General features: G+C 36.9%; 1 protein-coding gene across 1 annotated transcript in view; it reads left to right on the forward strand.

Annotated features, from left to right (window-relative positions):
- Positions 1-533: 533 nt before the first annotated feature.
- Positions 534-20,563, forward strand: part of wdr27 (WD repeat domain 27) — a 35,572-nt gene continuing 15,542 nt past the window's right edge. The window contains exons 1-22 of the mRNA XM_077582926.1: positions 534-885; positions 1,545-1,701; positions 1,918-2,042; positions 2,151-2,264; positions 2,324-2,375; positions 2,453-2,523; positions 2,619-2,706; positions 2,776-2,872; positions 3,741-3,832; positions 4,829-4,893; positions 5,601-5,713; positions 6,101-6,174; positions 8,214-8,283; positions 8,425-8,490; positions 8,581-8,684; positions 8,798-8,887; positions 9,473-9,594; positions 10,176-10,309; positions 10,485-10,582; positions 11,019-11,140; positions 15,375-15,472; positions 19,547-19,649. Of these exons, the coding sequence (XP_077439052.1) occupies positions 748-885; positions 1,545-1,701; positions 1,918-2,042; positions 2,151-2,264; positions 2,324-2,375; positions 2,453-2,523; positions 2,619-2,706; positions 2,776-2,872; positions 3,741-3,832; positions 4,829-4,893; positions 5,601-5,713; positions 6,101-6,174; positions 8,214-8,283; positions 8,425-8,490; positions 8,581-8,684; positions 8,798-8,887; positions 9,473-9,594; positions 10,176-10,309; positions 10,485-10,582; positions 11,019-11,140; positions 15,375-15,472; positions 19,547-19,649 (2,193 nt within the window). The 5' untranslated portion in view covers positions 534-747. The remainder of the gene's footprint in view (positions 886-1,544; positions 1,702-1,917; positions 2,043-2,150; positions 2,265-2,323; positions 2,376-2,452; positions 2,524-2,618; positions 2,707-2,775; positions 2,873-3,740; positions 3,833-4,828; positions 4,894-5,600; positions 5,714-6,100; positions 6,175-8,213; positions 8,284-8,424; positions 8,491-8,580; positions 8,685-8,797; positions 8,888-9,472; positions 9,595-10,175; positions 10,310-10,484; positions 10,583-11,018; positions 11,141-15,374; positions 15,473-19,546; positions 19,650-20,563) is intronic.

Below are 20,563 nucleotides of genomic sequence, written 5' to 3' on the forward strand. Positions count from 1 at the left end.
TGATTCATGATTAGCGTCTACCAGTGGTGTCCAAACTCGGTCCTCGGGGGCCGGTAGTCCTGCAGGTTTTGGAGGTTTCCCTGCTCCAACGCACCTGTTTCAATCAACAGGATTGTTATCAGGCTTAGTAGAGCTTGCTGATGAGCTTCAGCTGTGTTGGAGGAGAGAAATATCCAAAACCTGCGGGACTACCGGCCCCCGAGGACCGAGTTTGGACACCACTGCCACTGTGTATCATCCGCAATCATTTCAGAAATTAAATATTGGCTGCCATCTAGTGGTAAAAATTTGGTGGTACAAACAAGAAAGAATGTCCAGAGATACAAAAAAAGACCATCTATCAGATCTATCTATCATTTATTTATTTTTAGAAAAAAAATTGCAAAGAAGGCCACTCACTTTTTAAAAAAAAAAATGCATTTATTAACACAATTGAACACAACTATACATTCTAGAACATACGAACAAGAAGACGACTCACTCTGAAACGAATTTCACTAGCGCTTTCGTCATAATGAAACAGACAAGGATATCCGCAGGTCTCCTAGCAACCGCAAAACGTTTGTCCACACGAGGCGTTGTAATGTTGTGGAAAATACTGATTAAGTTTCACCTAACGTATTATTTTTAAGAAAACTTAGTTTTTAGATTAATGAAAGCTACTGAATAACGGACAACTATTTGAGTTGCTATCATGTTTTGTTAACAAGCGAAAGCTCAGCGTTTGTGGTTTGTCGGGAGAAGAAAATGATCATTGAAAGATTCAAATTGACTTGTGACAAACTTATATCGTACCAGCAGCTGGCTTCTTGTTGTGATTACACTGGCATCTCTCTACGTGGCAAGGACATTCTCATTTACAGTAATGGGGGCCTTGAGCGTAAGGTTTGTTAACCCATTTTGCAACTTTGTGACGTGACATCATTTATTGACTTGAGTAATGTTATGTCGAAAATGGGGTGCATATAGTAATTCATAGTGTATTATGTTTGGTACTTTTTCATGTGAAAGCCAGCTGAGAACGATTTATATATCAAATGTAATGGCGTATTTTTATATTGTATTTAAAACTCCAGTCAGGATGTTGCAAGACTACACTATGGTATAAAGGTTAGGGGTTAGAAGTTTCAAAGAAATTCATGATGCAAAATTAAAGTGTATTTAACAATGAAGCTTTGCACTACAGTATTTACAGTAAGCCTATTTACAACATGAATTACATACAAACATTTTTGTAAAGACTATGTACTCAATACTTAATTATGCTAAATAGTAAATGAAAAAACTTGGAAATCTTTTGATATGATGGTAGAACAGCACTTCACTTCCCAGAATACATTGCTTTATCTAAGTCTTTAAAATGGCTGCCCAAACATTTTGGACATTTTGGTTGAAGCACAGTAGTGAAATACGCTGTCTTATTCTTACTGTAATGTGACGAGAACGAGTTTCTCTGAAATGCATTGAAATACAATCCCACTATATCTGCAATTCAAATTGAAACTGTATCCATTGAATTGAATCGAATTCTGAATTTTGCACAGCCCTGGTCTCCACAGCCCTTGCAGCTCACGGGGCATCATGGTGAAATCACCTCCATGACTTTTGGGAAAAGGAACTCACCTGTCCTTCTCTGTTCTGCATCTGCTGATTACGTTATCATCTGGAATGTGGAAGTGTGCCAGAGAAGAGTGAGCGAAGGTACAGAAAGAGATATCTGCTTAGTGCAAATCTTTATAAACTAGACATCAAGTCAAGTGACAGGTGAAATGAATTAATTTGCCTCTACAATGATAATAATGCCGAGTTGTGATTGATATTGTCAATAGCCCGCATATATTGTGATTTTACTTTGCAATGGTGTGCAACAGTACCGCATCTTAATGGTCTCATATAGCTAACTGAATCTGACCCAAGGTCAGGTTGCAGCTGGGACAATTATTGGAACTTTACCGGGTCCAGTGGTCCATCTTTCCTTCTGTTCGTCTGATGAGAGAGTGGCTGCGTGCTGTGGAGCCACAGCATATATTCTCAGCTCACAGGTACTTTGACAACATTGAATGCATTTTGAGGATTTGAACTCTGGAGATGCAAATGTTAATGTACAGTAAATACAGATGGTAAGTCATTAGGATTGTTTTCCTCATCAGAAACGGGAAACAATCTCCACATTAACTGGCCATTTGGGACCTCTAACATCAGCAGAGTTTTGCACGTGGAATAAACACATTCTATCCACCACATCCGAGGACCGAACATTCACGGTACTGAATTAACATTCTGATTATTGTGATTGTTGCCAGATCTATATACTATTTTTCAGGTATGGGATCTACAAAATGAATCAGTTTTCTACCACTCTTTTGTAATGTCAGGTATGACATTGAAGAATGAAACAGATCAGAGCTTTGTAATTGTTTAATGTATTTAACGATATACTCTCATTTTTAAGCTTCTCCACTGCTCAGTGTGTTCTTCATGAAGGAAAATGGGCACATAATCACTGGCTCCGCAGATGGACAGGTTGCTACATTCAGCCCGAACAGCATCAAAACCTTCACAAAAAGGAATTAGTCATTTCATGCCGTGGGCAAACAATTATTTTCTGTCTGCTTTAGGTTTGGTGCTTTTCTCTCCAAGATGACTTTTCTTGTCAGCTAGTGACCAAAATAGACCTTCACAAGAGTGAACAAAGACATCAAGCAGGTGACAACCTAGCCATGGAGTACAGGTAGATTGATAAGACATTAACGCTGCTATTTATGAACTTTTTAGGAGTGGCAGAAAAGTCATCCGAAGTGGATATTTCAAAACCTGTTCTCAAAATAGCTTCTTTCAACTCATGTAATGACAGCACTGATGCAGAAAAAGGGTAAGTGGGAAAATCCATCATCTCCACTTTACCTTATGTTAGTGGGCCATGTAAATTATTGTGTAAATTTATTGTTTGATTGTCGGGCCATGTAAATTATTGTGTAAATTTATTGTTTGATTGTCGGGCCATGTTTCTTCGATTACACTGATCTTTAGACCGTTTTAGTGTTAACATCCTTTCCCAGATGGCATGAGTAATAGACTTCATCATTTGACTTATCGTTTTTCTGAAAAATAGTAATTAAATAACATAATGAACTAATTAACTGCCATTGACGGCTATAAACGTAAAAAATTCGTTTGAACTATTTCTATTAGTTTAACATTTTTAACAAGTTAACGTTAACAAGAGTATGAAAACCTATAATTTTTTTTATTGTACATTTAGAACAGATAATTAAATTTGTGATTAATCGCAAGTTAACTAGTGAAGTCATGTGATTAAAAACTTTAATCGCTTGACACCCCAAATTTGTAATCTTTTTTAAAAATTCATTCACTGCCATTGACATCAAAAATTCATTTTAACTATTTCTATTAGTTAAAAAAAATTTCCCCACTTTTGTTAACAAGAGTATGAAAACCTAGAATTTTTTATTGTACATTTAGAACTGATATAAAATTTGTGAAGTCATGCGATTAATTACAATTAAAAAAAATTAATCGCCTCTTGCCCCAAATAAAAATAAATAAATTATGGCAGTGAATGAGTTATATGCAATTAAATTTTTAACTGTCTACTTTTTTCACGCGTATATAGAAGTAAATGTGCTCAGCGTGATAATAATGATACCACTAACATATAACATCTCATGCAACGATGCCACGCTCTCACTCGTATGTACTCGTGTTTCCTACCTTTCTAGGGACGAGAGCTGGTTATGTGTCGGAAGCACTGATGGTTTGTACGTAGTCAATCTGGCGACATCAGAGCTGGTAACGGTTCTACATTTCAAAGGTATGGTACTGTATTCAAAATACTCCTGTTGTAATTGTGCTGCCAGAAACCCCCAAAACAACTCAGTATTTTGTAGAAAGCATGACATTAACTCATTCACTGCCATTGACGATTATAAACGTAAAAAAATAATTGTAACCATTTCATTGTAACCATTTCACTCGGTGGGTGGAGGGTGGTGTCTGGTCGGTGCTGGATTTCACTTTCCTTTCTTTTCTTTGGTCCTTCCTCGGGTCTCCTGACGGCCTCACGACTCTGGCTGGAAGTGTTCAGTTTAGGTGAACGGTATGGGATTTTTTAATAGGTTTTAGGTGAACTAATGAATACACACTCATACGCACACGCACACGCATATATATATACTCACCCACATACAAAATAAATTAAAAAAAAAGTTTAAAAAAAAAGAGAGAGAGCAATGATGATGGCATGTCAAAATTACCGAATGAACAATACAAAAGAAAATTTCTATTAGTTTTAACAATTTTTTTCTACTTTTAACAAGAGTATGAAAACCTATATTTTTTTATTGTACATTTAGAACAGATATAAAATTTGTGAGTTTACTATTGAAGTAATGCGATTAATTACGATTAAAAATTGTAATCGCCTGACGCCCCTAATTTTTTAATAATCTCGACATTACATTTTTTTATTGTAATTAATCGCATGACTTCACTAGTTAACTAACAATTAATCACACATTTTATATCTGTTCTAAATGTACAATAAAAAATGTTTTCTAAGTTTTCATACTCTTGTTAACAAAAGTGGAAGAAAATGTTAAACTAATAGAAATAGTTCAAATGAATTTTGGATGTTTATAGCCGTCAGTGGCAGTGAATGAGTTAAAAATAGGACACGAAACGTTGCTTCTGATGTCTCATGTTAACGACCATCAGCTATTTTATGTCGAACCATTGTAAAAATATGAAAATGAATATTAATGATTGTGATGCATTTGGCTCAATCAAACTGTATTTCAACTCATCCTAGACAACCCCGATTTGAGCGTCGCAATGGCTGGGTCTTGGGTCTTCTCTGACAAACATATCAAGTCTGTGAGTATACTTTAAACAACCAAAATACATTGCTGCATTTTTCCATATACTGTAGTCAATGTTTTTTTTTTTTTGTATCTCATCTTTATTAATACCCTTTGAGATGAATGGATTCTGACGCTTGCCACTTTCAGATGAATTTGCCAAGATTACTGGCCCATGTATGATAAAACAAAAAGGCTTCATGTGGTTGGATCATGTTCATATTCGTACATCCACATTGTGGTATTATTAAAACTTTTCCTCATTATTACAGTAATTGTGTAGACAACATACCGCACACGTCCCCTGCATTTTCCTTGATTTCTCACGCTACAGATTGTTTGAGTTAGACCTTTTCTAAAAAATAAAATGTGGCTTCAATCACATAAAAGCGTTGGTATAAACTTTAAATGTGTGCTTTACTGCTTTCCCAATTAAAGACTGTCAAGCTGAATGAGGGATGTTTTTTATTTAGTTTTGTCGGATAAATTTGAATGTGTTAATGGGCCACTTGTAAAGTTACTGAAATGCCATTTTTAAGTAGAGCGTTATGTGTTTGCAATCCACTGATGCACATTAGGTGTGTTTGGGATTTTCCATTTGATTCCTGCCCAGAGGAAAGTAATGATGTGTCTCAACTCATAAAATAAATCTGTCTAATTTCACATTCTAACATAACAGATGATCAGCATTACCTTGACAATTGTTGAATTCTTGCCGCACAGATGCTGTTTTTAGTGAGCTCTTTGTTTACTCCATGTGTGGGCCTTTTGGAGTTCTTTTTGGACGACGCAGTGAGAATCGAGGCTGGAAGTCGAGGCTTTTCAATATTTCCAAGGTAGTCTTGAAATTAACCAAGCAATGTCCTTTTACGTTTCAAATATGTACTGCACATAAAATATTACACATATGTAGAAAATATATACAGAGAGAGCATATATAATATGTACACATGGCAGAAGACCAGACATACGTGTATGCCGCCTCTCACCTAAAATCTGCTGAGATCGGCTCCGGCACATCCGCAAAAAAATGTATAGTTTAAAATGTAGAAAATGGATGGATTGATGTTTATGTTTTCACATAATGGAAAATTACGGAGAGTTAGATTTTTGATGAGTCAACAACGCCATGGTAGAGGAACTAATAATTTAGCAATGGAAAAGCTTAGAAGCATTCGATTCCAGTAACTCTTTTCCCCGGCTCACCCCTCCCTTGTTTCCAGTTCCCCCCCAATGCTGGAATCTCCTCTCAATGCTGAGTTGAAGAAGAAGGAGCCCAATCATTTGAAGAAAAAAGGTCATGAAATGTCATCTTCTTATGAATCCAAAATGATTGCCTCCCTTATGGTCACAAAATGGTTGCCTGTTGTTTAAGCAACAGGGCTTCAAACTCAACTTTATGGTGCACTGCCTTAAAAGTCAATTATAATTCACAAGTTTATAGGAAATCCTCTGAAGAAATATGTATATGAGAGAATGGAAAACATTACTGTCTTCGCACAGCAGGGGATCCTAATTAGTTATTTAACTCACTTCAATTTGAGTACTTTTTACAGGTACTTGATATATAACAGCAGACACCAACACATTACTATATATGCGTGTTAATTATCCAAGTGGGGTTGCTTTGTGCAGTCATGGCTTCCATGGTCAAATAAGCCTATTTGTGACCCGGGTGTATAATTAGGCTCTGGCGGCAGTTTAATTCGGCTTTCTAGGGTTTTTTTGTGGTTTTAGCAGTGTAAAAGGGCAACATTATCCAGTCCTGACTTCCCACAGCTGCATGGAGGAGAGCTGCTAAGCCACACTGTGGAGATGTAGTCGAGATGCACTGCATGACTGCTATGTCAGACCCAAAGCCGCAAGCATTTACTGACTAATGCGGCCTTAATCACGCTATGTTATTAAGTAGACAGTATGTGCAGAAATTAAGCATGTTAAACTATAAAAACCTCTCAAGCTCTTGGAAAAGAAAACATTATTCCATTGTAAGTCTGGAATGAGTCTACAGGAGCTTTTTTTTTAAAGAGCTGTGTGAGAAAGGATGCGACAGCCTACTTCAACATTATGATGTAAACCTGATGGCTAGGATGACTCATAACTTTAGTCTGATGTTATGATTTGAAATTAATTCTTCATTTTGTTTAGTTGGTTTATTGGAGGAATGTTAAACTTGTATTTTATTCCACATTTTTAAAAATTCCAATTCATTTGATTTATTACGTAATTTCCTTTCATTAATTTAGAAATGGGGGGCAGGTGGCTGAGAGATGCGTCAACACAGACAAGCGAAGGAAATTTCTCCATTTTATAGCTTGTGTATTCATCATACAATAAAAAAAATCATAATTTAATCCTACTGTAATCTATATACCATAATCTAAAAATGTCAGTCTGTTACACTTACACCCATTACCTATTGTAAACATTGGTCACTTTAGGACATAGAGAAGAGGTAATGCATACTTTTTGAAAAGCCTGAATTATTATCTTTATATTTTGTGTGGACTTCTTTTACCATGTAATTTTCCTCTTGGGCTTTGCTGAGAAAATGTCTCCAGAGATAGCCAGAGTCACTGTTAAATCAATCATTGTCACTTCTTCAAAATCCCAGAATCCCCGTCTGTGCGTCCAAAGCGTTTAATGACTCGTGATTTAGTCCCACAGATGCTGTAGATTGTTGGCGTAACTGAGTGCGCTTTCCAGGAAAGAACCTTCTTTGAAATAACACCGATAGATTTATTTATTTTCTATTCCAGTCCTCTTTACAACCCTTGTAAATTTAAAGTCTAATGCTGTGGCCTGTGGTAGTTTTTACATCTCTAATTTTTTTTTCCTTTTAATCTGCAAAAATGACTATAGTTGTCTTTTAATCAAATATTTCGGTCACTGACAGCTGACAGGGTTCAAATACCCCACCCCTCAATTTGTGGCTCATAATTATTCCTTTCTCAAACTTTGTATATTCAATGACAACTTTCTACTGTCCAGTGAGAATTAAGCATGACCTTTTTGTTGGCATAAGACATTTCCTCCAAACTCTGTGGTGAGGTCGGGCACAGGAAAGTAAGAATTTATTGGTGCAGATCAGGATAAAGATGTGTGAGCTTTCAGGCTTTTGTATTTTCGAGGAAAAAAAACTAATTATGACATTTAAACAATATGGAGGAAGTGATTATCCGTGAAGGTTTGCAGTTTGGTTGAGAGTTATTCTGTGTATAGACCGCAATGTAAAAAAACAAAATAAAAAATTCACTGGCTTGTAGACTATTCTCATAAACCACACATAAATATAGACACACTTTTCTAATATCTTTTTTCTTTTCTTTTCCATAGGTGGTATAAAGGAGCAGCCGCTCGTCTTCCACTCAAAAGTGAAATCATCTGGATACACAAGCACTCCAAGGTAGCATAGTAAAGATAATGAATAATAAAAAATAAAAAAATGCTTATAAATTTAAAATGCATTACTTCACAATTCCATCTGTTTATTGTGGCACCTCCTTGGGCTACTTCTACAGCAACAATATTTCTGCTTTTATTTTAGAAAGCTTATATTTACACCAAAAACAACTGCTCAGAAAAGTCAGTCTTCAATGAAAACAAATAAGAAGTAAGTGCTATGTGTAGCATTATCCTTTGAAAAAAACAGTATTGAAATTAGTCGTTTTTAATTTGTTTCTTATCTTCAAATTTCAATTAGAGGTTTACTCCTCAAAGATTACCCAGAAGACACTGCAGCACCTTCAGTTGTTCGTGTCCATCTAAGTATTACAAACAAGCCAGTCTATTGCATCCAGTATTCAGGTGAGTATTAAAATCTGTCAAATGTAATGATGTACACATTTAAATAAAATCGGACTCTTACCTTCCCATGATAATTGATCGTCATGTAGGCCTATGTCTTGCATTTCCCGCAGGTGACGGGAAGCAAATCCTGTGTGGTCTTGGTGACAACTCTGTGTTAATGTACAAGTCTTCCCTAACTGGCAATCCAGCAGTCTATACAGGTACACGGTGCCTTGACAATCACCCCCACATTACCACCAATCAAATTCTGCTGTTTTACAAAAGCTTTATCTCATGTTAGGCAATAATGATTGGGGTTCTTTTTTTTGTTTTCTTTTGCACAAATGAACTCAAGAGAGTGCACGCATTCCAGTGTAGTTCAACTTTTTCTAAGTTGTAATCATTTTATGAGACGAAGAGAATGAAGATTTTGATTTGTTACCAAAAGAAGCAAGAGAAAAGCCTTATATGGGCTACTGTAATAACTTAGAAATGGATCTTTGGCACTCTACAGACATTTACTGCCTCAACTATAACTGTCAAACTTTTAGATAAAAACGTATTTCTTTTTTTTTTTTTACTAGAGATGCTTAGTGCTATTTCTTAAGTGGGATTTTTTTTTGCACAGTTTATCCTCTACCAAAAGCACCAAAAGGGGGCAGCATAGATACAATGACCAACACCAGGTGACGAAGTGATGCTGTAATCATCACTCTGTCCACGTCTCAGACGACTTCCATAAAAGTAAATGTTGCAAATACACACCGTATTTCCAGGTTATTATGAAAGATTGTCTTTGTTTGCAGGACACGACAAGCCTGTGAGCAGTGTGAGCTGGAGCCTCAACAGGCAGTGTTGGTTAAGTGCATCACATGACCAGACTCTGCGACTTTGGACTCATGACGTCCCAGAGCCTGCTGTTATCATGGTAAACGTCTCATTCCCATCCTACACTGATAGTTGTGTTATTTTATGTCATTTCTCTCCAATGGCCACCTCTATTTAGACCTGACCACTCACATGTTCTTAGCACATAATGCAAACAAGCCTCATGTGCTGTCAAGTCATAATTCACATTAAAGCAACTATAGACATGAACAGAAACCTGACTCTGTTTTTTGGTGGAATAGACTCTTTCCATAATTGCCATGTTGTAAAAGACTGACGGAACCACTAATAAATAACTTTTTTTTTTCCAAATGGCCCGTTTTGCTCAACAAAATCTTGCGTCGTTATGTTCAAATTAAGAGATTCAATGCAGATGTGTTTAAATTAAGCAAACATTCAAGATTTATTATATTACGCTACATATTGTATACTGCATTTGCACAAAAAAACTGAGCAAATAAAAAAAAGATTTAATTTTAAAGCACTATCCTTTCCATCACAAACAAAACAGAGTAAAAAATTCCCAGCTATTTATTAAAATCTTTTTGTGAAATATGTTCCATTATGAGTGTATGTAGATTTTGAGATTGTGAATATCTGTTGTATATTGTTTTCTTTCAGGGGAAAAATATGTTCTCTAAACATATCAAAGCTGCCCAGTTTTATTACTTGGACAAGTTTTTGCTTCTCGGGTCTGGAGACTCACTGCACATGTATTTGTATCATGTGGATGTCACACATGATGACATCAAAAGGTACTGTGGGCTGATGTTTTTTTGTTTGTGATTTACAGTATTGACATAAGGTAACCTTTAGGTTAGATTATTATTGAAGCTGTAATGACTGTTTGAAAAAACAACTGACGTATGATATATGCATTTGGGGGAAAAAATTACCTTTTGTTTGTTTTTGTTTTATTTTTATCTTCAGATATCAACAACGGAGTTTTGTCAAATTGTCAAGCTGCTTTTCAACATCGGCAGGAGCTGATATTACAGACTTGTCTACTGTCAATGATTTCTTCGCCTGTATCCTTTCATTTCTCTTATCGTTCTTATGACAGGAAGTGCAGACTCAAGTGTTTTGGTGGACAAATTGAATCGAGCTGCTCAACTTGTTAGCTTGTCCCTTGAATCTGAGCCATGTAAACAGCTGCCTCCGAAGCTCCCACTGCTGGCTTTACTTGCGATTATTTTGTCTTTCAATTTTCAGGAATTTTTGTCTTCTGATCTCTTACCAATCGAACAATATTGTAAAATGAATCCGCCAAATTGGTGGTGTGATATCCTGTCTTGAGCTTCTTGGTTCTTTGTAACATGCACGGGCAAAGTCAAATGCAGATAATAACATTTACTTTTTTTTTTCCATTTTTCTTTTTTGAAATCTTGCAGCCTTTTATTTATTTCAACTTAATTCGATGTTTGTCTTGACTCCACAATAGTTCCCATAACTTTCCTGGCTCAGACATTGTACTGGCAAGTGTTTCCAATCGCTCCATTCAAGTGTTTGACATGAACAAAGGTATAGTCGCTGCAGAGGTGCCTGATGCTCACAGCAGAGCCGTCCACTGTATCACACAAAACAAGGTACTCATCTCAAAACTTTACAGTCCCTATTTAAAAGTAATGGGCCATGTTGATTGAACCTTTCTGCATTATGTTATCTAGTGTCATTGCCAGGAACCCATTTTAGAGTACTTCAATTCAGAACACAATTTTGTCATGTCAATACAATTGCAGTCTAATAAAATGAAGTTAGCAGCACTGTTAGATGCGTTGAAAATATACATTAAAAAATGAAAAATAATTGTAAAATCATACAACTAATACAGTATTAGACAGACAGTATTAGACAGGTGAGGACATCTGCCTCACAGTTGTGAGATTCAGGTTTCGAATCTTGGTTCCATGTAGAAATTACATTTTTCTATTTCTCTGGGTACTCTGGATTCTTCCGACATTCCAAAAGCATGTGTGTTAGTGTCAAGTTCTTTACTTTGTGCAGTATGTGCTCTGCAGTTGGCTGGCGACCAGTCCAGAGGGGTGTACCTCGCCTCTTAGACTAAGTCAATTGGGATAGGCTCCAGCACACCCGCGACCCTAATGAGAAAATAGCTGAACTAATAATAATATGGCAATGTATTTATTCAAGTAAAAATATGAGACTACAAATTAGGGGTGTGAATTGCCTCGTACCTGGCGATTCGATTCGTATCACGATTCATAGGTGACGATTCGATTCGATACCAATTAATCCTGATACAAATCTATAAATTGATTATTGCGATTTATTTATTTTTACTCAAATTTGGAAAATACTAATCAGTAAACTTGTACATGTACACTGTAAGATTTGTATGAAAAAGTATTTATTTATCTGAATATTTAGGCTTATAACTGAGCCACTGCTTTTAACAAACAGGTTGCAGTCTGTTTCATGTTTGAACAGCACTGAAATAAAATATTAAGGCTTCATGTTCCATTAATAGAACATTCTTCCATGCTTAATGTGTGAATCTTAACCCTAAGTAAGACGTTTTGTTTAATATTTCCATAAAAAAAATTGATGTTTAAAAATCGATTCGGCCGCATATTGAATCGATTCGAGAATTGCGCTCTGTAATATCGCGATTTATTGCCGAATCAATTTTTCTAACACCCCTAATACAAATTTATTCAAGATGACTGAAATTATGCACTGAATACAAAATAAAATGAAAGATAACAAAATCAATCAATCTTGATTATGCGCTATATAGCACTTTACATTAAAAAATGCAACTCAAAGTGCTGTATGTGAAACCAACTCCCACCCCCAGTAGCCCACGGGGATCCAGGAAAGGGTCATAGGCCGCAGCTGCAGGCCATCAGCATGAAGCCCCCTGTGCCGCAGCACAGCAAGAGTCGATGCACACACCAATCGCGGACCTAAAAAAAATCAAGTAATAAAATATAACAATATAATAACCGATGATAGCAACATACACACATTTTTAACTTAATGTGTTTTTTGTTTTTACAAGACAGCACACTGAATTTAATATGGAAAGGAGTAACCTTTGCTTTATGAAATATCATCAAATAATCTGCTTTGACACATTTAATCCTCCTTATCTAATTTATACTCGCCTGTTTCCATTGTTTAAAGAACTAAACCATTTAAATTCCTTAAAAGTCATCCAACTGTCAATACAATGTTCAGCACAGTTTTCTCACTTGTACGTATAGCGATACGCAGTCGATAAAGAGCTTTGTGATTGGAAAGAGACAAAGCAAACCAATGTCTAGATCAGACCCACACAAAGGAAAATTCATTTGTTTTGGCTTCAAAAGGTAGCACGAGTTCCATCTTCATCGTGAAGGATCGACTATTTGGCAGATGTTATGATGTTGCGTAAGACGTCTATGAGAGTTAGGCTGGTTACATAAGGAGCACATTATCTGTGAGGCAGCAAACGTGTTAGCTTGTGGTGTGAATGAGGCAAATCAGTGGCTAAAAACTCACGGTCATTATCATTCATCTAGCTGCATGATCGAACCCCTGGTTTTTAGGGATTAAAAGTGCCATATGAGATGGCAAGAGGAGATTCCACACAAAATGATGGCCTTGGAACGACACTGTTCCATGATCCAATTTTGGTTTTTGCAGCCTAACTCCCACATCACTGTCTTGGACCAGTGCAGGCCTAATTTGCTGTTGTCTAACAAGTAGACAGCTTGGGCCTGCATCCATAGCCCATTATTGTGCTCTGAAGAATAGAATTGTGAATCATGAATCAATGAAAACTGTAAATACTGGTGATGAATTTCAACTGGCCATGTCTGCTGATGATTTACACTCAACGAAGCAAGAGTCTTACATTTGACAATGAGTCCTCTACCTAGTAAAGGTGTGATATTTAATCTCATATTTCTTAAGATCATGACTAAAGCTCATATGTGAACTTGAGTACCTACACTGTAAAAAAAAAAAATCTTAACAAAAACCGGTAATTTTCTGTCAGCTAGGGCGCCAGAAAAAAATACTGCGAAATAACAGATAATTTATTTCTCGTAAAAACAGTTTGTTTCCGACGGAAGCGTATTGCATTCACTTGAAAAAAACAACAACTCTTTTTTTTGGAGTTTTTCGGACTAATTTTTTGAGGGAGTTTAGTTTTTTTGAGTATTTTTTAAAATTTTCTGAATATTTTTTTCTGTTTTACAGAATATTTTTTCAGGTCAAAAATTATTCCGAAAAACCGGCTGAAAAAAATATATTCTAAAAAACAGAGCTGGTGTTCTGAGTATTATTTTTTATTTTTTTTACCTCTGCACTCCAAGTGACTTGTTGCAGACTATGGCATACCTCCATATGCCATAAGATGGTCATGTTTACTTACTGGCTCTCAATAAAGGAATGAATGTGTATACTGTATTGTTTATACTGTAAAAAATTATATAAAACAAATCAAATTTACATTTTGACTAGTCATTCACCTTCTGATGACACAGCATTAGTTCAGCATTTTGCTCAAGGATACTTCTACATGTTCACCAAGGGGATCAGACCCACAACCTCAGACACACCAGACGACCAGATTTTAGATCTCATGAAATGTATACTTGGTAGGGTGGATGCCTCAGCAGAGGCAGCGTCCGTAAATCCAATTCTTTGCTTTGCGTATTATTCCCGATATTATTTGCGATATCTCATCAGATGTCCTTTCAAAATAAATGTTAATACAATGAATTATTATTATTACAATGAATGTCCTAGATTCGAGGACATTGCAAAAGTTTTAGGTATTTTCACTTTAAAAATATATATAAATTTACAAATAAATTATGGTAAAATTACAAAATTTCATTTGACATGTAAAAATATTTTTGGGGGCTAAATTAAATGATATTTTAAAATAAAAAAAAATTCAAATAAAAAGTAAAATTCTGTAATATTACAGTTTTTTTTTGTTTTTTTTTAACAGTGTAGTGACCCCATGCTGTTGTGTCTACTTAGCTGGATCAACAGCAGCTAGTGGCATGGATCAAATGCACGCATTCAAGTGTGATGCGCACAGTTGACTTCATGCCTCGCTCTCACAGGCGCCCCTCTACTGTCACGCCAGCTATTGTGCGCCATCAATGTTGACTGTGTTGTTTCAGCTGAGCTATTGCGTCAATGGGTGCCCGAGGGCCTGAGGAGTGCGGGCGGGATAATACCAGAGCGGATCGCAGGGACTGCCTCAGCCTGGACTCATATAGTAGTCGCTTATCTTTTGCCTTGATTTCTAGTCTCAAAGTTGGCCAATCAGAGGAACTGCAGCAGGGGAAGCAACGTTTCCCCAGTTGAAATTTCCATTGCCGCTTCAGTAAAAACTCACCTGGAACTCATCACAGCAGAAGGACTTCTCGGAAAACTGAACTGGAAATGCCCTCTCAGACAACCGTTCTCATGCTCATAACCCAAAAAACCTCCCCCTATTTCACACACACTTTTATGCATCGTCTGATGAGTTGGTCGGGATGCCACATGGAATTGGCGTATGTGTGCTGTGGAAAGTGTATGTATAACTGAGTGCTATCTCACTGTGGCGGATCACGGAGGGAAAACAAATTGTTGAAAAGAAAACATCTCACATTCCAGTTTCACTACTATTGGCTTTAATTCGACCTTCTCCGCACACTGTTGTGCAAAGTGGAAGGAAATATTTGGAAGCCGTTTGCTTATACAGGCTATATTGCAAAATAATTTTCCAGCACTTCTAAGAAGCTAAGTCGCAAACTATTTGAGTCATGCGTGTCCTGACGAGGCATTTTTTTGTGTATATTTCACATGCAGGGCTCAATGTTCAGCACACAGGCACCAGAATCATATAACCTTTTCCTCACCAGTGCAGTCACGGATGGCTTGAAGTTGTGGGACCTTCGCACACTTAGGTTAGTATATGATTCTTTGCTGTTGAAACAATTACAGTTAAACATACTGATTTGTATACAGAATGTCTCAGTAGCAACACAATTCAATACATAGAGATGAAGCTGAAACTAATAGTGAATTGCTAAATTATTTTAAATCATGTTTTACTGCGCTACAGTGACCTAAATGTGTAAATGATGTTAGGTTGCATACAGCAAATGGGAGCAGAAAGTGTACAGTATACCCGGTTTTATTATTCATCTGAATGTTCAGCAGAATTTCCTGAAAAATAATATGACATCATGCAGATAACTTGAGAAAAATTAAAAAAAAATCAAAAACGTCTGTACGGACATTTTGAAATATCCCACGACTCATTTTGATCGTATTTTTTCTGCAACCTGATCTCCAGCGCTCCTTGCCCTTTTGTAACAGAGGCAAGGACATGCATTGTGTTCTATTTAAAAGTTTTATATCAGTTCTAGCAAGTTTGCACTGTAAGCAGTTGACTTTATATCCTCATGTGCCCATCACTATCGCCAATAAGGTTAAAACTTAATAGACCACGTAACTTTTCCATTAAAGTGAAATCTTTTTCCTCACTAGAGCACCTTACACAATTTCACCCATTTGCATCCGTTTTTTAGGGCAACACAGCTGTTTTGCACAAAAACCCTCAAGTTCTCTTTGCATTATATGCTTACTTTCTCTATTAAACATAACTTTTGACTTTTGTACCATCTGATCTCACCAAACATCGAAATGATCTGTTAAGATTATTTTCCAACCACACATCTTCCCAGAAAATTATGGTTCACCGCTGTTGAATAATTCATTTGACATTTCTAACCCAATTTTAGAAGTTTCAGCAATCTTCTTAGTTGTTTTTGACATGGTTGTTTAGCAAATGCAAAGCTACGCGCTGCATCAGTTTGGGTTAAATAACGTTACAAGTTCAAATATATCAATCACTGCAATAATTATCCAATGGAAAGCTCTTACCTACAATATTTGCTTAGATGATGACTTAAAAGCTATCTTAGATCTAGAGCTGTCAAAATTAATAAATTAATCGAGGATCAAATTAATAGACAACTATTTTAATAATCGAGTAATCGTTTGGAGCCATCTTTTTTAAATTTAAAATAGCCCAAATCCTCTGATTTCAGCATATCAACAGTAATTCTTAGCTGATTTCTGTTTGGAAAACAATGACCGAACCGGTAACATAGTAGAACATCAATCCCGCTTTTTTTTTTATCACTATATGAATGCAAAGTACAAAATAAACACCAATCACTGGTTGATAAACAGTAATTGGGGAAAAAAATGCTTTTGTAATACACTTTATTGCAACATTAAAACGAAACCAATTAGTCGATTGAATAATCAATAGATTAATCGATTTTAAAAGTAATGGATAGTGACCGATCTACTTAAATCACAATGTTCAGTATTTAAATGGCAGAAGTACACATTACCTAGATGCCTGACACTGAATACTCAGGTGCATGAAAGTACCCTGAGGGTTACCACGCAAAGAGGATCAGGCCTGCCAGTGCAGTCTGCTAGTCATCACTCAAATAGTGAACAGTCATCACGCATGCAACACTTTGTCTTTGTCCATGTGTTTGTGTGTGTGTGTTATTTGTCAATATATTTATATTCATATGTATATATATATTTTTTTTTTGGCGAGCCTATAGCACCCCCTAGCCCCAATGGAACACCGTCCCTGATTCTGAACTAAATAAGTGTTTCTACTCGAACTGGTTACACTGCTTATTGTCAATGTTATGTTGGCAGCTTGTGTCAGCACTTTTCACCACACCTACACATGTTATCCATTCAACAGTCCAATATTAATATTATAAATAATATTAAAAAGAGCTGGGTCACATTTGACATTGGATATGTGAAGAATAAATGCTAGCAAATGTTAGCTATGTGACCAAATGGGAAAGCTATTCAGTGAGGTCAAGGACTTCACAATTTAGATTTTACTCCCAATAGTTAGTCTCTTGCTGTTTTTCCCATATCACCAAGGTTTACTTGTTACATGTTGTCACCGCTATAGTATGTCACTGTACTTCCCATTTTTACTTTGAAGTGTCTGTTTTCTCCATTTACTGTGTTTAACTGGGTCGCAGTGTTGGGAAATACCTTTGTCTAACTGGGCTTGACCTAATGCCAGCAAAGTTGACGGTGGTATTTGATGTTCCTAGGGAGATCCCTAAAGTGATGTTTTTTCAGTTAACCTTTTTTTTTTTTTTGCAGCCATCAACTAGTTCCACATAATGTGTTTATACAATTACGTGAAACTGGCTGACAAGCGTCTGTCCATTCATCCATGCATCTCTACCATATATCATGTTTAAGGTTATGGATGAGCTGCTTCCGATCCCTAAGGACTTTGAGCAAGAGATGGGGAACACCTTGGGGCCAAAATATACTTTGTTGTCGTAAAGAGGTTAACTAGAAATAATATGCTTGAAGCAATGGGTCTAAATAATTATAACTTAATTTGTCTCACCCATGGATTACCGGGTACACATGGGTCACATTGTCTCAATTCTCAACCGATTTATGGCTAATAGTGATTACTTGGTGGCAGAGGTAGCAAATCCAGGTCCAGAAAGTAAAAAACTCTGCCACAGTTTAGCTTTAGCCCCAGGTGCTAGCTAGCTAGCTCCCTAGCTAGCTCCCATGGTGCTCGTTTATCTGCTAGGGAACTATCTTGCTAGAACATTTCCCCACTATTAGGGTGACCAAACGTCCTCTTTTGGGAGAACATTTAGGAGAACAGACTATTTTCTTACGTCCTGTTTGGGCGTCTATGGGTTTTATAAATTCATGAAAATGTCCGGTTGTCATTGCATCACTAACAGGAGGTGAAGTACACTGTGTAACTGCGACTGGTACTACAATTTCAAGGCCCGGGCAAGTCTCCTCTTATTTTGGGAAATACCCACTATGATCTTCAAAGAGTTTGCATTAGTCTCTTAAAAAGTATTGCCCCCAATTTCTGACTGTAAATACAGTAGCATATGTCTTTGACCTACTTTCAGCTCCATTACTGCAACATGAATGTCAAAGGCATGTTCTCACCAGATCCGGTTGAGGTTTAGGTCTGCCAACATTTCAGTGCATATAGCGAGACCTTTGCTCAGTGGGCTGTCAGTGGCATTGTAAAGACATTTCATGCTGTTGCAAAGCAAATGTGCAGCCCAGTATGAGGCGAGAGGCAGCCATTTGTCATCCACTACCTCCTCTTTCCTGTTTTGTTTTAGCGACCGCCAACAAGATTTTTGCGAAAAGTAAAGAAAATATTGGCACGGGTAGCAGATTTCGAACCATTTTCAATCAAATGAGGGGTGTACTGTATTTTTGTTGTTTAAATATTACCTTTAATGTCTATGGTTATATATATATATATTATAGCTATAAGTTTCTAGCTTGTTAAAAAGAACACACAGTAAAATATATATACTCTAAAACAGTGGTCCCCAACCACCGGGCCGCGGACCTGTACCGGGCCGTGGGCACCTTTGGAGCGGGCCGCACAGTTGAAAGAATAAAAAAAACGTACTGTACTTCCGGATAATTGATTAGCCGAGGCTTAAAAATATTTTATTTTGGAAAGTGACCAGATTCTCTCTGTTTACGACGGACTCTTGACACATGTCAAGATGCTAATTATCTCAGTCGTGTTTTGTTACCCTTGTTATGGTAGTGGACTTGCGTTTGTTGTCGTAGCCTTTTATTAATCAGCCGACGAACAGCCAAGCAAACCCCCCAACCCCAACCCACTGGGTTGCTGGTCCGCCAAAGTTGTGGACATATATGAACCGGTCCGTGGTGAAAAAAAGGTTGAGGACCACTGCTCTAAAAAATTAAGCACTGAAGCACCCCCAAAAATATGTCTGCTTTGAAGTCTTCAGTTGTTTTTTAATTTTTTTTATTCAAATTTAGGCCTGCTTCCCTCCCAAATTGGGTCACATTTCAAACCAATTGATTTTCGACATTTTTGTATCTTTAGTCTTTGTTTCTGTATAATTCTCCCGAATTCCTCACCATTGTACGCATTTCCTCAGGTGTGTACGCCGTTACGACAACCATGTGAACCGATGCCATTCCTGCTCTTCCGCCATTTCGCCGTGTGGTCGATTCATAGCGTGCGGCTCAGAGGACAAATGCGTAAGTTGTAGATACATGAACTGTGAACTCGTAAGTGACAAATAAATTGTGCATGAAAATAAGCTAACAAAGCAAAGTAGTCGAAGGGGCGATGATGTCATTGTAGCTTCTGGATGAACAAGTTGATTTACTGGACGATTAAGACCTGTGTCATCAGTGTGTGGTTATGATTTTTACAACATGTAATTTAATGCACAATTAGATCTGAATCATGACCAAAAGATTAAGACCAAATAAATTTGAGGTATATGACTGTATTTAGGACGTTATTCTTTTGATTGGCTGGCAACCAGCTCAGGGTGTACACCGCCTACTGCCCGTAGGCAGCTGGGAATGGTTCCAGCGCCCCCCGCGACCCTTGTGAGGATAAGCGGTTAAGAAATTGATGGATAGATGTACAGTGGTACCTTGGAGTTTGAACATAATTCGTTCCGATGAAGTGTTCAAAGTCCGAATAGTTCAACCGCCGAAACATTTTTTTCCATAGGAAATAATGTAAATACGATACGATACGATATACTTTTATTTTCCCCGTGGGGAACTTTTTCCTGGACTCCGTCCAGCTGCAGTTTACAGTAAAGAGAAAACAACAGAATAGAAAGAGATAAAATTCAAATTAAATAAATAAGAAGAAATACAATTAATCCGTTCCCAAACTCCCAAAACTGAAAATTCCTAGTCAAATTTCTATTTGTTTTTTACATTTACACCCTGTACAATATTTAAACATAAAAAAATACCTTACCTTTTGTGTTGTGGTGTGATGGCATCAGTGGATGAAAAATGCTATGTTAATGCTTGCTTTAGTTCAGTGCTCAGTTGGTGTATTTTACATTGGGCATATTGTTAGACTACTAAGGGGTCCTTCGACGTCCTTGCGTGCGTTGTTTCACGTCAGGCACCTTGTTGAACAG

This window comes from Vanacampus margaritifer, chromosome 12, assembly GCF_051991255.1.
Source record: "Vanacampus margaritifer isolate UIUO_Vmar chromosome 12, RoL_Vmar_1.0, whole genome shotgun sequence".
Taxonomy (NCBI): Eukaryota; Metazoa; Chordata; class Actinopteri; order Syngnathiformes; family Syngnathidae; genus Vanacampus; species Vanacampus margaritifer.